The sequence below is a fragment of the Pelodiscus sinensis genome, chromosome 22 (genome assembly GCF_052426305.1).
Source record: "Pelodiscus sinensis isolate ZL-2025 chromosome 22, ASM5242630v1, whole genome shotgun sequence".
Classification (NCBI taxonomy): domain Eukaryota; kingdom Metazoa; phylum Chordata; order Testudines; family Trionychidae; genus Pelodiscus; species Pelodiscus sinensis.
The window spans coordinates 1,754,424-1,767,785 of NC_143073.1; the positions used below are offsets into that span (position 1 = coordinate 1,754,424).

A 13,362-nucleotide genomic window follows, 5' to 3' on the forward strand; every position below is an offset into this window, starting at 1 on the left:
ACTCCTTCCAGTGAGACAACGGAGACACGACAAAACTTGGGGGGGGGGGGGACTTCACCTGTTAAAACAAAGGACACGACCCACAGCCACGCTGAGTGTTGGAAGGGGAAGTTCGGTGCCTAGGAACGGACAGGCTTGCACCACTCCGGGGGTGTCAGTGACGCTGCGCATTCGGGAATCGGGGTTGGGTTTGGGTCTTACACCGAGCCAGTTACCAGGACAAGCCCACGGTTGAACGCAATGACCCAAGTGCAAAGATGCCTTATGTTAGTATCGCTAACTCCCCTGCCACGTGGGTGTAAACGGTGCCGGAGTGAGCAGACGCACTCGGCTTACCTGGGTCCACATTAGGCAAGTCCAGCGGCAGAAGGAAGTGATTACGTCTGTGATCAGACAAGGTCTCAGGAGCACAAGGACATAGACCGAAGGTCCGACTCGCCCGGTGTCCTGAGCCAGATGAGTGATTCCCGTCAGCCCACAGTGGCCAGTGCCAGGTGTCCCAGAGGGAGTGAACCAAACAGGGAATGATCCAGCCATCTCCCTCCTGCCGTCCATCTGCACCCTCTGACAAACAGAGGGTGGGGACCCCATCCCTGCCCAGCCTGGCCAATAGCCATTTATGGACCTAACCTCCATGAATGTATCTAGTTCTCTTTGAAACCCTGTTACAGTCCTCGCTAGCCGAAAAGGAGGCGTCTTATGACGGGGAACCATTCTTCCCTGAGGTTGCCATCTCATGTCCTGGATTGTTTAGACCCTCCGGCCTTAATGTAGGGGAGCTTCATGCAGCAGTGAGCAATCGGAGGCGTGAGGCCCAGCAGGGGTCTCCGAGTGGCCCCTGAGACATTTTGTCGACCGTTGCCCACTGGTTTCTGCTGGTTTCCGTCCAATTCGTTTTCTTCTCACCAGTGTTATAAAGTGACACGCACGTAGGACGCGGGAAGCGAAGGGCGTGCTGGTGGCACATGGTATTGTCCATAAGAGTCGTGCCCCCCCCCCCCCCGCATCCAATCCCAGCGCTGCTACGGTTCAGTCGGCGCCCCCCACCCATTCTAGGGATGCCAGCACAGAGAGCCAAACAGCCCTGTCCTGGGAGACCGTCTTGGTTACAAACGTCTTGCAGGCCACGGAGACGAAGGAACCACTCATGCGGCCCCCTCTCTAGCCTCGGTTGCCCATTGCTGGCGTCACGCTCAGCAGGCACCTCCGTGGCTTCCTGGATTGGGGGTCTGGGATTGATTCTGTTCCAGCTCTGAGTCACTAAGGGCTGGCCCAGACCTGCCTTCCCATCCCTTGTGACTGTTCGTCAGCAACAGGATCATCCCAAAAATATACTAAGAGCTCACCACTGAGGCATGTGAGGCGCTTCCATTGAAATGAACCAATGGTGGGGTATGGCCAGCACTGATAATGAGCCAATTAGTCGTGTCCCTTCGGTGACGGCATGTCCCTTAAGACACATGCTAATTAACTAGATCCTATGAGACGCAAAGTAGGTGAGCACCATGATTCAACATGAGCAGGGAGCCCAGCAAATAGCTGGGTGGCTCCGATACGGGCACACCTGCACCCTCAGATGATGAACTCAGGCGTTGGAACCCTACCAATGCTGCCGCCTCCACCCAGGTGTCTTGTGTGAAGGTCATAATAATCCTTGATCCATTCCAGGTGGAAATTTGTGTGATGATTGCAATCGGGCTGTAAGCAATGGGCTTACACTGCCGCAAGGGAGGTGAACGTTGGACGTTAGGGTGGTTGAGTTAAGTTGGATCTTAGGTTAGTTAAGCACAGGAATAAATTGCCTAGGGAGGTGGTGCAATCTGCATCGTTAGAGATTTTCTAGAGCAGGTTGGACAGGCACCTGTCAGGGATGATCTAGATAATGGGTTCCCCAAACGGGGGGGCATGCAGGAATTCCAGGGGGGGCGCGAGGCGACCCAGCCACACACACCCCCGACAATCTCACCCAAGTTTTGCTGCTATTTGTTGGGGAGGGAGGGCGTGAGGGTTTCTCAAAAATCAAAAAGGGGGCGTCATGCCAAAAAGTTTGGGAACCTCTGACTGGTGCTTGGTTCTGCTGAGAGGGCAGGAGACAGGACTCGATGATCTGTCGAGGGCCCTTCCAGTTCTAGCGTTCTAGGATTCTGGGATTCTTTTCTGTAAGGTTTACTAGGAAGCCATCCTGTTCCAGCTCCTTCCTATTCCAGCTTCTTCCTATTCAGCTCCTTCCTATTCCAGCTCCTTCCTATTCCAGCCCCTTCCTATTCCAGCTCCTTCCTGTTCCAGCTTCTTCCTATTCCAACCCCTTCCTATTCCAGCTCCTTCCTATTCCAGCTCCTTCCTATTCCAGCTCCTTCCTGTTCCAACCCCTTCCTATTCCAGCTCCTTCCTATTCCAGCTCCTTCCTATTCCAACCCCTTCCTATTCCAGCCCCTTCCTATTCCAGCTCCTTCCTATTCCAACCCCTTCCTATTCCAGCTCCTTCCTATTCCAGCTCCTTCCTATTCCAACCCCTTCCTATTCCAGCTCCTTCCTATTCCAGCTCCTTCCTATTCCAACCCCTTCCTATTCCAGCTCCTTCCTATTCCAACCCCTTCCTATTCCAGCTCCTTCCTATTCCAGCTTCTTCCTATTTTTCTGGCTCATCTTGGTTCAGCTTCTTTCAGCATTCGCTCCGTTCTGTCCATTTTGAAGACTGTGCTTGATTTGGTGATTCTGTCTCTTTTCTGTTTGCCTTTATGACGAGCAATCCCATTCCAGGCACATCCCGTTTTCCTGGCACAACCAAAGCCTCGGGTCACTTTAAGTTATGATCAGAGGAAGGTATTTGCCGAAGTTGGTGGTCCTAGCTCTTACTGTTGAGGGGGAGTTGTTAAAACAGACAGACACACTCTTCAAAATATATAGTAGATTAAGAACAGTTACATTACTGTATCGTCATTACCCTCATTTTACAATTTCCTTTGATTAGCAAACATTTACATATAACTCAGGAAACTTCCTGAGTTAATTGAATAATCATAGTCTGGATTCGTCTGCAGTTATGTCTGTGATTAACACAGGCAAATCAGAGTTCAATTTGGAAGGGATTTCCTTATCTCCCGGAGCCTGACTGTTATCCCAAACACCCCTTGGGCATTCTAGGACTTATAAAATGATCCTAGAATCCCAGGGAGGGCAGAGACCTCAGGAGGCATCGAGTCCAGCCCCCTGCCCAAGGCAGGACCAACCCAACTCAATCAGCCCAGCCAGGGCTTTGTCAAGCTGGGACTTAAAAACCTCTAGGGATGGAGATTCCACCCCTCCCCAGGGAACCCATCCCAGTGCTTCCCCTTCCACCTAGGGAAATAGTTTTCCCTCCTATCCAACCTAGACCTCCGCCCACTGCAACTTGAGCCCATTGCTCCTCAGTCTGCTATCTGCCCCCACGGAGAACAGCCTCTCTCCAGCCTCCTTGGAACCCAGTTGCAGGCTGCTCTCAAATCCCCCCTCACTCTTCTCTTCTGCAGACGAAACAAGACCAAATCCCTCAGCCTCTCCTCGTAGCTCATGTGCTCCATTTTGGTAGCCCTCCGCTGGACCCTCTCCAATGTGTGCACACCCTTCCTGTAGCGGGGGGCCTAGAACTAGAAGCAATACTCCAGATGTGGCCTCCCCAGAGCCGAATAAAGGGGAATAATCCCTTCTCTAGATCTGCTGGCAACGCTCCTCCTAATGCATCCCAATAGGCCATCAGCCTGCTTGGCTACAAGGACACCCTGTTGACTCATCTCCAGCTTCTGAGCCGCTTGCGAATGAGTTCAGATTTCTGTACCTCTAGTTTATTTTTTTGACAAACTAGGAGAGTCAGACGCAAGCACCGTACAATCCGTCTACGCTGCGGCCATGAGGCGGGGCGGCAGCTAGCGTCAGTCTGAGTAGCTCAGCTCTGGAGGAAAAGGGACAGAGCGTCTTGGCTTGTGTCGGGAAAGCATCGCTGTTCTTGCAGGATGGGCGCCCATGCATGCACCCCTAGCTTGGGGCTGAGGGGCCAAGGCAACTCCCTGGTGGCGGTGGGGGATTTGGGAGGCGGCTGAAGCTGGGGAGTAGCTGGAGAAAGCCCGGGCGTCAGAGAATAAGAGCTTGTTTCTGGGCTGGGCGCTGCAGCTGGAGTCCTGTCTAAACAGGCGAGGGCAGTAGGGAGGGGCTCCGGGGAGTGACGGCGCCCACAGGGCGCGATTCCACCCGGATAAGTGGCTGTCCCAGGTGGGTGGAATTCACCCTCCGCGACGAGGCCGCAGCAGGCTCCTGCAATACGGCACGTTCTCCACGCTGGGCTTAAGCCAGACTTTACTGCATGGCGGGGAACAGCCCACGCTCAGAGGGCGCAACTGGGCCTAGGCCAGCCCCACAGAGGCCGGGGGGAGCACCTCCCAGCCCCAAGCAGATCCCCGTGTCCAGGACCCTGGCTGCCAGCCCTGCTCTCCTGTGGCCCCAGCCCCGCCACCTCCTTAGCTCTGTCCATGGCTGCCCCTCCTGGAGCCACGTCCCGGCTCCAGGCTCTGGCCCCGGGGCAGGCTGCACAGCCAGCGACAAGGTGGGGCGCGGGGTAAAAAGGAAGGGGCCCACTGGCTGAAGTGGTTAGGGGAGCCAACAGCCTAGCTGGGCCCCTGGGAGGGGCGGGACCTCAGCTGGAAGGGACGGAGCTGAGGCTGCCAAACCCCTCGCCCTCGGCACCACCCGGACCATCGCGCACCCCTCGCCCTCAGCACCACCCGGACCATCGCGCACCCCTCGCCCTCAGCACCACCCGGACCATAGCGCACCCCTCGCCCTCAGCACCACCCGGACCATAGCGCACCCCTCGCCCTCGGCACCACCCGGACCATAGCGCACCCCTCGCCCTCAGCACCACCCGAACCATAGCGCACCCCTCGCCCTCGGCACCACCCGGACCATAGCGCACCCCTCGCCCTCAGCACCACCCGGACCATAGCGCACCCCTCGCCCTCAGCACCACCCGAACCATCGCGCACCCCTCGCCCTCGGCACCACCCGAACCATAGCGCACCCCTCGCCCTCAGCACCACCCGGACCATAGCGCACCCCTCGCCCTCAGCACCACCCGAACCATCGCGCACCCCTCGCCCTCGGCACCACCCGAACCATAGCGCACCCCTCGCCCTCGGCACCACCCGGACCATCGCGCACCCCTCGCCCTCGGCACCACCCGAACCATAGCGCACCCCTCGCCCTCAGCACCACCCGGACCATAGCGCACCCCTCGCCCTCAGCACCACCCGAACCATCGCGCACCCCTCGCCCTCGGCACCACCCGAACCATCGCGCACCCCTCGCCCTCGGCACCACCCGAACCATAGCGCACCCCTCGCCCTCAGCACCACCCGGACCATAGCGCACCCCTCGCCCTCGGCACCACCCGGACCATAGCGCACCCCTCGCCCTCAGCACCACCCGAACCATAGCGCACCCCTCGCCCTCGGCACCACCCGGACCATAGCGCACCCCTCGCCCTCAGCACCACCTGGACCATCGCGCACCCCTCGCCCTCAGCACCACCCGGACCATAGCGCACCCCTCGCCCTCAGCACCACCCGAACCATCGCGCACCCCTCGCCCTCGGCACCACCCGAACCATAGCGCACCCCTCGCCCTCAGCACCACCCAAACCATCGCGCACCCCTCGCCCTCAGCACCACCCGAACCATAGCGCACCCCTCGCCCTCAGCACCACCCGGACCATAGCGCACCCCTCGCCCTCAGCACCACCCGGACCATAGCGCACCCCTCGCCCTCGGCACCACCCGGACCATAGCGCACCCCTCGCCCTCGGCACCACCCGGACCATAGCGCACCCCTCGCCCTCAGCACCACCCGAACCATAGCGCACCCCTCGCCCTCAGCACCACCCGGACCATAGCGCACCCCTCGCCCTCAGCACCACCTGGACCATCGCGCACCCCTCGCCCTCAGCACCACCCGGACCATAGCGCACCCCTCGCCCTCGGCACCACCCGAACCATAGCGCACCCCTCGCCCTCAGCACCACCTGGACCATAGCACACCCCTCGCCCTCAGCACCACCCGAACCATAGCGCACCCCTCGCCCTCAGCACCACCCGAACCATAGCGCACCCCTCGCCCTCAGCACCACCCGAACCATAGCGCACCCCTCGCCCTCAGCACCACCCGGACCATAGCGCACCCCTCGCCCTCAGCACCACCTGGACCATCGCGCACCCCTCGCCCTCAGCACCACCCGGACCATCGCGCACCCCTCGCCCTCAGCACCACCCGGACCATCGCGCACCCCTCGCCCTCAGCACCACCCGAACCATAGCGCACCCCTCGCCCTCAGCACCACCCGAACCATAGCGCACCCCTCGCCCTCAGCACCACCCGAACCATAGCGCACTCCTCGCCCTCGGCACCACCCGGACCATAGCGCACCCCTCGCCCTCGGCACCACCTGGACCATCGCGCACCCCTCGCCCTCAGCACCACCCGGACCATCGCGCACCCCTCGCCCTCAGCACCACCCGAACCATAGCGCACCCCTTGCCCTCGGCACCACCCGGACCATCGCGCACCCCTCGCCCTCATGGGCCAGCGACTGCCCCGTACGAGAGGAGGGAGCATTCCCTCTCTCCTCACTGAGGGGCAATATCAGAGCCAGGCACTGAAACCCGGCTGTGCAGGGTGAGAACCTGGCGGCCACCTCCCGGGGTTGGGGTGCTCGGAGATCACCTCAGGTCCGCTCTGTCCGTTCACTTCCAAGGAGCGCAGCCCTGACCCGGGCGGGTCGACACTGATGCTCGCTCCACGTGGCTTTTGGCCGGCGAGCACCAACGCCCAGCGAGGGGGCCTGTGCCAGGGCTGCCCCGTGGCTCAGAGCTGCCTGGTAGAGCCACGCCCTTCGCCCGCAGAGAAGCAAAGCGCCGGGTGAAACGAAACGGTTGGGCCCTTCCGTTCTCTCCTGGGAGTTGTTCCCACTGCTCCATGAAAACCCTTTTCTAAGGAAACCGTCGGTGCCGGTGCTGCCCACAGGCGCTTGAAGGGGGAAGTAGAGGTGACCGAAACCCTGTCAGATGGGCGACTTGGTGGGCCCCTGCGCAAGGTGGGGACAAGAAGGGGCGGGGCCTCAAGTGGAAGGGGCGGGGCTGGGGCAGCCATCCCTCAGCGCCACCTGGACTGTGCCCAGGTCTCCAGCCGCCACCGCCCCTTTGAATGCCTGAGCCCCAGGGCAGTTACCCCTTTGCCCCCTATCGGCAGGCCTGCTAGTTGCTGCATGGGCAGCATAGCAGGGCCGCTGTCCAAGAGTGGGGGAATTGCAAGAATCCACCCTGAGAGCAGGGGGCCGAACGCTTGATGTTGCTGGGCCCGGAGCCCAGGGGTGGGAAGGCCAGCATAGGGGCCCGTGATTCGACAGGAGTCTGTGGCTCGCGGGGGCCTGGCGGTGCAGCAGGGAGCTCCGGCCCCAGCATCCATGGAGCTCAGAGGCCGGCAGCAGTCACGGAGCTCAGCCCCGGCGACAGCAGGGCCACGGCAGCTGGGGAGCTCTGGTCCCGGGGAGCCCCAGATGGGCCAGTGACGGGGGTCTGGGCCCCAGCCCGAGGCGGCGGGGCCAGGAGCAGGCTGGACGCAGACGGTAGGGAGGGGTTGAGAGGCCAATGACAAGGGAGCACCCCTGGTCCGGCAAATCCCCTTGTCCGGGAGCAGTCAGGTGCCGGAGCAGGGAGGTCCAGCCTGTGCATAGCAGGGAACTGGCCTGGCAGACCTGTGAGCAGCACACGGCGCCTGTGGCCAGAGCCCGGGACGCGCTGCCTGTGTCCAACGTTACCGTCTCGCCGTGTCCCAGGAATCCCGCGCCCTGGGAGGTGCCCAGTGGGCGCGTCACTACACAGCTGTGCTGGGCCGGGAGGGAGAGGGTCTGGCCCCTGGTGTTTCTCACTCCACGGTGGAGCATTGCCAGCCCGGCAGCAAACCACGGGCATCTCCCCAGCCGGAGACAGGCCAGAGATGCTAACGGGGGACCCCATGGGCGCTGCAGCTGTGTCTTTTAGCCGCTCCACACAAACCAGTCTGGGAACCAGCCTGGCCTGAGGGAACACAGCCTGGGCACTCAGGAGAATGAGCAGGAATTCAGTCCACGAGCTCCTGATGAGAACGCCAGGCAGGCCCCTCCGGCGCCGCCTCTGACACCTCGTTCCCCTCGTATTCCCTTTGTCCTTTGGGAAGATGCAGATGGGAGCCCAGTTCTCTTGGCCAAACTCCAGCCAACGGGCTCCTTCCGGCAACGTTCTCTCCTTCCTGGAGCCCTTCCAGATGATGCAATCCGAGACGGTGCTTCCCCGGGGAGAAACACAGCGGTGGGACAACGGGCCAAAAGGGAATGCGGCAGGGAGGAAGGATGGTCCAGTGGTTAGCGAACTAGCCTAGATTATGAGGGCCCGTGGGCAGGTCACTTAGCCGCTCTGTGCCTCAGTTTCTCCACAGAGGGTTTCAATGCCGGTCCGTTTCACAGGGGTGGCAGAAGGACGAACGCCCATTGTGAGAGGGCCAGCGAGCGTTAGACGTGCCTGAGGTGGAATTTTGGTTTGTGCAAGACGCTGACACCCTCCCCTTCCGAGGGGTAAAAGAAATGTCAAAACTGGAGAATTTCCCGCTGAACAGCAAAATCCAGGCCTGCCTGGAGCGGCTCCCAACAGCTCTAGCGTCCCTGGCTCTGGGCCCTGCTTTTGTCTTCCGACGTGTGCCGGGGCCTTCCCCTCCATTGCTTTGGGCAGGCACAGGGAGCCCTGGGCCTAGCAGGACAGGTGGCTGGGGGAAGAGATGGAGCTGACCCACCTACAAGGAGGGTCCTGCCGCTGGCAGGCTCCACTCGGCGAGGGGGAGGCGGGCTAGGAGCATGCCCCGACCCTGCCGAGAGGCCGTGCTGGGGTCTTTGCTGCACAGGGCTGGGGGCCAGGGGCTGGTGGCCAGACTGAGCGAAGCAGGGTGTTTTGGGGTGCAGTTCCCGTAAGAGCTCCCACAGGAGAGCCACAGCGCTGCGTGAGCGCCAAGCGAGGAGGGATCCACACACGAGCCCACATGCCGAGCGGAGGGGGCCCTTCCTGCTGTCCGCTCCCCCTGCTCTCTGGGTTCTTCTAGTCTCCTTTCTGGGGCCACAGGCCTGCAGCCTGCCGACACCCCAGTCTGTGGGCAGAAGCAGCATCCCCCGGGTTCGACTCAGTGGAGCCAGCGTTAGCGGCGCGCTCTGGGAACGGCCTCGTGCTGTTCCCATGGACCTCCCCGCAAACATGCTCTGGTTTTCATCTGTCCGTAAAACATGGCTTGGGGCCGCCGCGTAGCCCAGCCGGGTGAGGGGGACAGCCCTGACAAGTGGCCTGTGTTTGATCAGGGAATCAACACTAGCCAAGCGCTCCAGCCCAGCGGCTGCGAGGCGGCAGCGAGCGAACCAGGTGCACTGCTCAGGCGAGAGGCCGCTGCAGAAAATTGTTTTCCCCAACAATCCCTCTCTCTCTGCTAACCGACAGTGGCTTTTCCTACTGGGACTTGGTCTGGTTGTCACACCCAGCCACTGGCTCAGGATCTGCTTTTCTCTGCTCAGTTAAAGAGTCAGCTAGTAACGCGTCTTTTCTCCCCACAAGATGCTTTTACACTAAAAGCAACCCAGGGCAGACTCTAGCTGCTCAGTTCATGCTTCCAGTTTGCAAACAGTGGGGAAAAGATCGCTGCCCTTCCCCACCCAAGTCCTCACAGGACTCCCCCAGATCCAAGCCCAGATTAAGTAACTGAGCCACTGGGCAGGGCTAGCAATTAAATCTGTTTGCAGAAGAACATCCCAGGTGATGCAGAAGAGATATTGATCTACAGGGACATGCCAAGCATTTGGTGACAAATAGGTGGGCCAACAGAGCTGGGTTTGGCTGGTAAATAAACCCATCGCCATTCCTAGAGGTGCCTCACTTCCTTTGGGAGAAGCCAGAGCACCGGTATAAAAGTCCTTGAGCCCCAACGCTCCTCAGCCACTTGACCTCGCTCCTTTGCACTTCTTGCCAATCGCAGAACCAGGTAAGTCTGTTTCTATTGACGCGTCTTTCCTAGGTTTGGCCTGGGAGCAGCAGAATAGCTGCACCAGCTCGGTTCTGGGCAAATCCCTTCCAACACCCAACTCTGAGAGCTCCACTGCTTGGACACAAGGCAGACGGTCCCTGGAGTGCAGGGGCCCAAGCGGGACAAGACTCCAGATGGGCAGCAGGCAGGAGGAAGGGCTGGGGGAGTAGAGGCCACGTGGTTTATCTCTGTAAATCCAGGGGGATCAGTAAGGCAGCTATTGCTTTTCGGCTGGGTGAGTGTGTCGCCAACACCTATTGGACGACACGGCCACAGGACATCTGAAGATGTGAGCTGTGCCCACGAAAGCTCATGATCCCATCTAAATGTTTCGTTAGTCTTTCAAGTGCTACCAGACCATTGGTTGGTTTTTAAGTTTATTAATAATTAGTTTGGGCAGAGCAGTTTTCATCCCTTGATCTCAAAGCACTTTGCAAAGGCAGCAGAAGATCCTATCTCCGTAGGAGAGGTGTACAGGGAGCAGAGCACCAATGAATCATAAGCATAGTTTGACGGAGCGGTTTTGATCCATTGATCCCAAAGCACTTTGCAAAGGGAGCTCACCACCCTGCCTCCGTTTGACCGGTGTGTAAGTAGCACCATGTGAACCGGAACAATTACCACAAGAACAATATTAGCTTTTTGCTAACAATCATGGCAAGAATGGGGTATGATCTGCCAGGCACCCGAGTCCGGGCCTGGGGAAGTAAACTGCTTTGTACAAGTACCAAAATCTATCTATCTACCTATCTATCTATCTATATGTCTGTCTGTCTGTCTATAATTGATTTCATAGTATTTATATAGTTTCAAATCAGTTCTTTAAAGCAATGACAGAAAATATGTTCTTGTTTCTCAAAGAATCTTTCTACCAGAACATGTAAGAAATTATAGGTTTTCCCTGGTGGAAAAATTCAACTTTTCATCAAAACCCTGCAAACCAAAACATTTCAGCAAGAACTCAACCTGTGTTGTATGGCTGAAAAGTCTAAATTTCCCTCAAAATTTCACCAAAAAGGAAAACCGCCTTTACCTCGGAAAATGCGACTCTGATCTAATCTGTTTGCTTTTCTACCCCGGCGCTCACTTTTCTCCTGCGCCCCACAGTTCTTTGCTCTCTTTTTAACTTCCGGCAGCGTGGGAACTCAAGGCAGCCTCTGCTGCTGCCGTACTTAGAGCAATTGGCAAAACTCAATTTTTCTGAGGCTCTTGCTCTCAAAGGCCCATCAGCTTGAGAACAGCTGAAGATGCTGTGAATCCACAATGGGAAAATTTGGTTCACAAGTTTTCAACAAGCTCCATGTAAGTGGCACAGGCTGAACCTCTCTAGTCCAGAACTCTCTGGTCCAAAAATTTCTGTAGTCTGGCATGATTTCCGTTAGCCGGACGTCCACTTATTCATTGGTGTGGCCAAGTTTCCCACCGTCCCCTAAAGTTTGTTTTCAGCCACCAGGCCTGGCTCTCAGTGCTCTGTGCTGTTGTTTAGCTCTAATTTACCCCTAAATGTCCTCCCTGCAAGCAGTGGAAGTGTTGGCAAGGCTGCTAGACAATATGACCTTCCATGCTCTGGTTCGGAACCGGTCAGGTCCCAAGGGCGCCAGACTAGAGATTCAGCCTGTACCACAAATTGGCTTGCTCTCTGGCTTCTCAAGGAGACCGGTTGGGGAAATCCCCATTAGTGCACCCCCAAAGAAAGCGGCTGGTGACCCTCTGACAAGGTCATGGCCCACAGGTTGTGTGCCATGTGTATTACATTAAAAAAAACCTACTGCACCATAGCCCCGGACAACAAATACCAAGATCTCCTGCTTTCGCAACCTCTGAGAGCTTTTGTTCCTTGCAGGGATCCCTAGCCCGCCGGAAGATGTGCTCCCATCAACAGAAACAGGACTGCCATGAGATCCCAGCAGGGCCTGGAGGGGATTGCAGCTGCACCGGAGGAGGATCCGTGGGCGGCGGCAGTGGAGCTGTGCTGCACCAGAGCACTCTGGGCAACTCGAGCGGGGGATCGGCCTGCTGCGGCGTGGGAGGAGGATCAGGCGGCGTGGGCGGGATAGCAGCTGGTGGCTGCCTAGGAGGGGGATCAGGCGGTGTAGGTGGGGGACCAGGGCAAAAGGTTGTAGTATGCGGGGGTAGCGGAGGATCGTCCGACTGTGGAGGGGGATCAGGCGTTGTGGGCGGTGGAGCAGCCAGCAGCTGCCTGGGAGGGGGATCAGGCAGTGTGTGGGGGGGACCAGGGAAAAAGGTTGTAGTAGGCGGGGGTAGCGGAGGATCGTCCGGCTGTGGAGGGGGATCAGGCAGTGTGGACGGGACAGCAGCTGGCGGCTGCCTGGGAGGGGAATCGGGCAGTGTGTGTGGGGGACCAGGGAAAAAGGTTGTAGTAGGCGGAGGTAGTGGGGGATCATCCGGCTGTGGAGGCGCTGTGAGTGGGGGAGCAGGTGGCAGCTGCCTGGGGGGATCAGGCAGTGTGGGCGGGGACTCCGCCAGCTGCTGCAGCGGGGGATCTGCCGGTGTTGGCACCGGTGTCTCCCTGCAATCCTCGCAGCAGAAATGCCCCGTTGTGGTCCCCTGCCTGGAGCAGCAGACCAAGCAGCCCTGCCAGTGGCCCCCGCACCCAAAGTAGCAGCCGCGGAAGCATCAAGGGAGCTGATCCTGCAGCCGCCGCATGCCCGGCTGCTTCTCGGCCCGTGAAGTTTCCTGAATTCCCAACGCTTTGCACGGCTCGAGGCTCTCCTGGGTTGTAGCTTCTCTCCCCCTTCGCCAGCTGGATCCTGTGTTGCTGACGCACTCCGACCCCCCTGAGCAAGGCGATCTGTGCTTCCAGGCTGGGATGCATATTCCCTCCCTCCGCCCTCTGCTCCGCTCTCCCACTGTGCATGTGAAAAAAAGGAATAAAGTGTAGAATGCAACGGCACCTGTCTGGTGTGTTCTGTAGCCTTCGCTCCCCTGTTCTGGCTTCAGAACAGAAACTGACCCCCGAGGAATCCTGGAACTGGCAGGGCCCTCGAGAGGCATCGAGTCCCATCCCCTGCCCTAGCGCCAGGACCGAGCACCATCTAGCCCATCCCTGGCAGGTGTGTGTCCCACCTGCTCTTCAATCTCTCCAGGGATGGAGATTCCACAACCGCCCTGAGCAACTTATCCCAGTGTTTGACCCCCCTGACAGGCAGGAAGTTTTTCCTAATGTCCAACCTCAACCTCCCTTGCTGCAGTTTAAGCCCATTGATTCAAGAAGAATAATTTTCC

The 13,362-nt window shown here is 58.8% G+C and overlaps 1 protein-coding gene across 1 annotated transcript; it reads left to right on the forward strand.

The window, feature by feature from the left end:
• The first annotated feature begins 9,914 nt into the window (after nucleotides 1-9,914).
• Nucleotides 9,915-13,030, forward strand: LOC149521793 (uncharacterized). The gene is made up of 2 exons (XM_089772555.1): nucleotides 9,915-10,074; nucleotides 11,960-13,030. Exon 2 carries the CDS (start codon nucleotides 11,981-11,983, stop codon nucleotides 12,737-12,739), a length of 759 nt encoding a protein of 252 aa, XP_089628681.1. The 5' UTR covers nucleotides 9,915-10,074; nucleotides 11,960-11,980; the 3' UTR covers nucleotides 12,740-13,030.
• Nucleotides 13,031-13,362: the final 332 nt, after the last annotated feature.

Bases quoted from the DNA above. Each gene is read 5' to 3' on its own strand.
- LOC149521793 (XM_089772555.1), top strand. From the start codon at position 11,981: ATGTGCTCCCATCAACAGAAACAGGACTGCCATGAGATCCCAGCAGGG.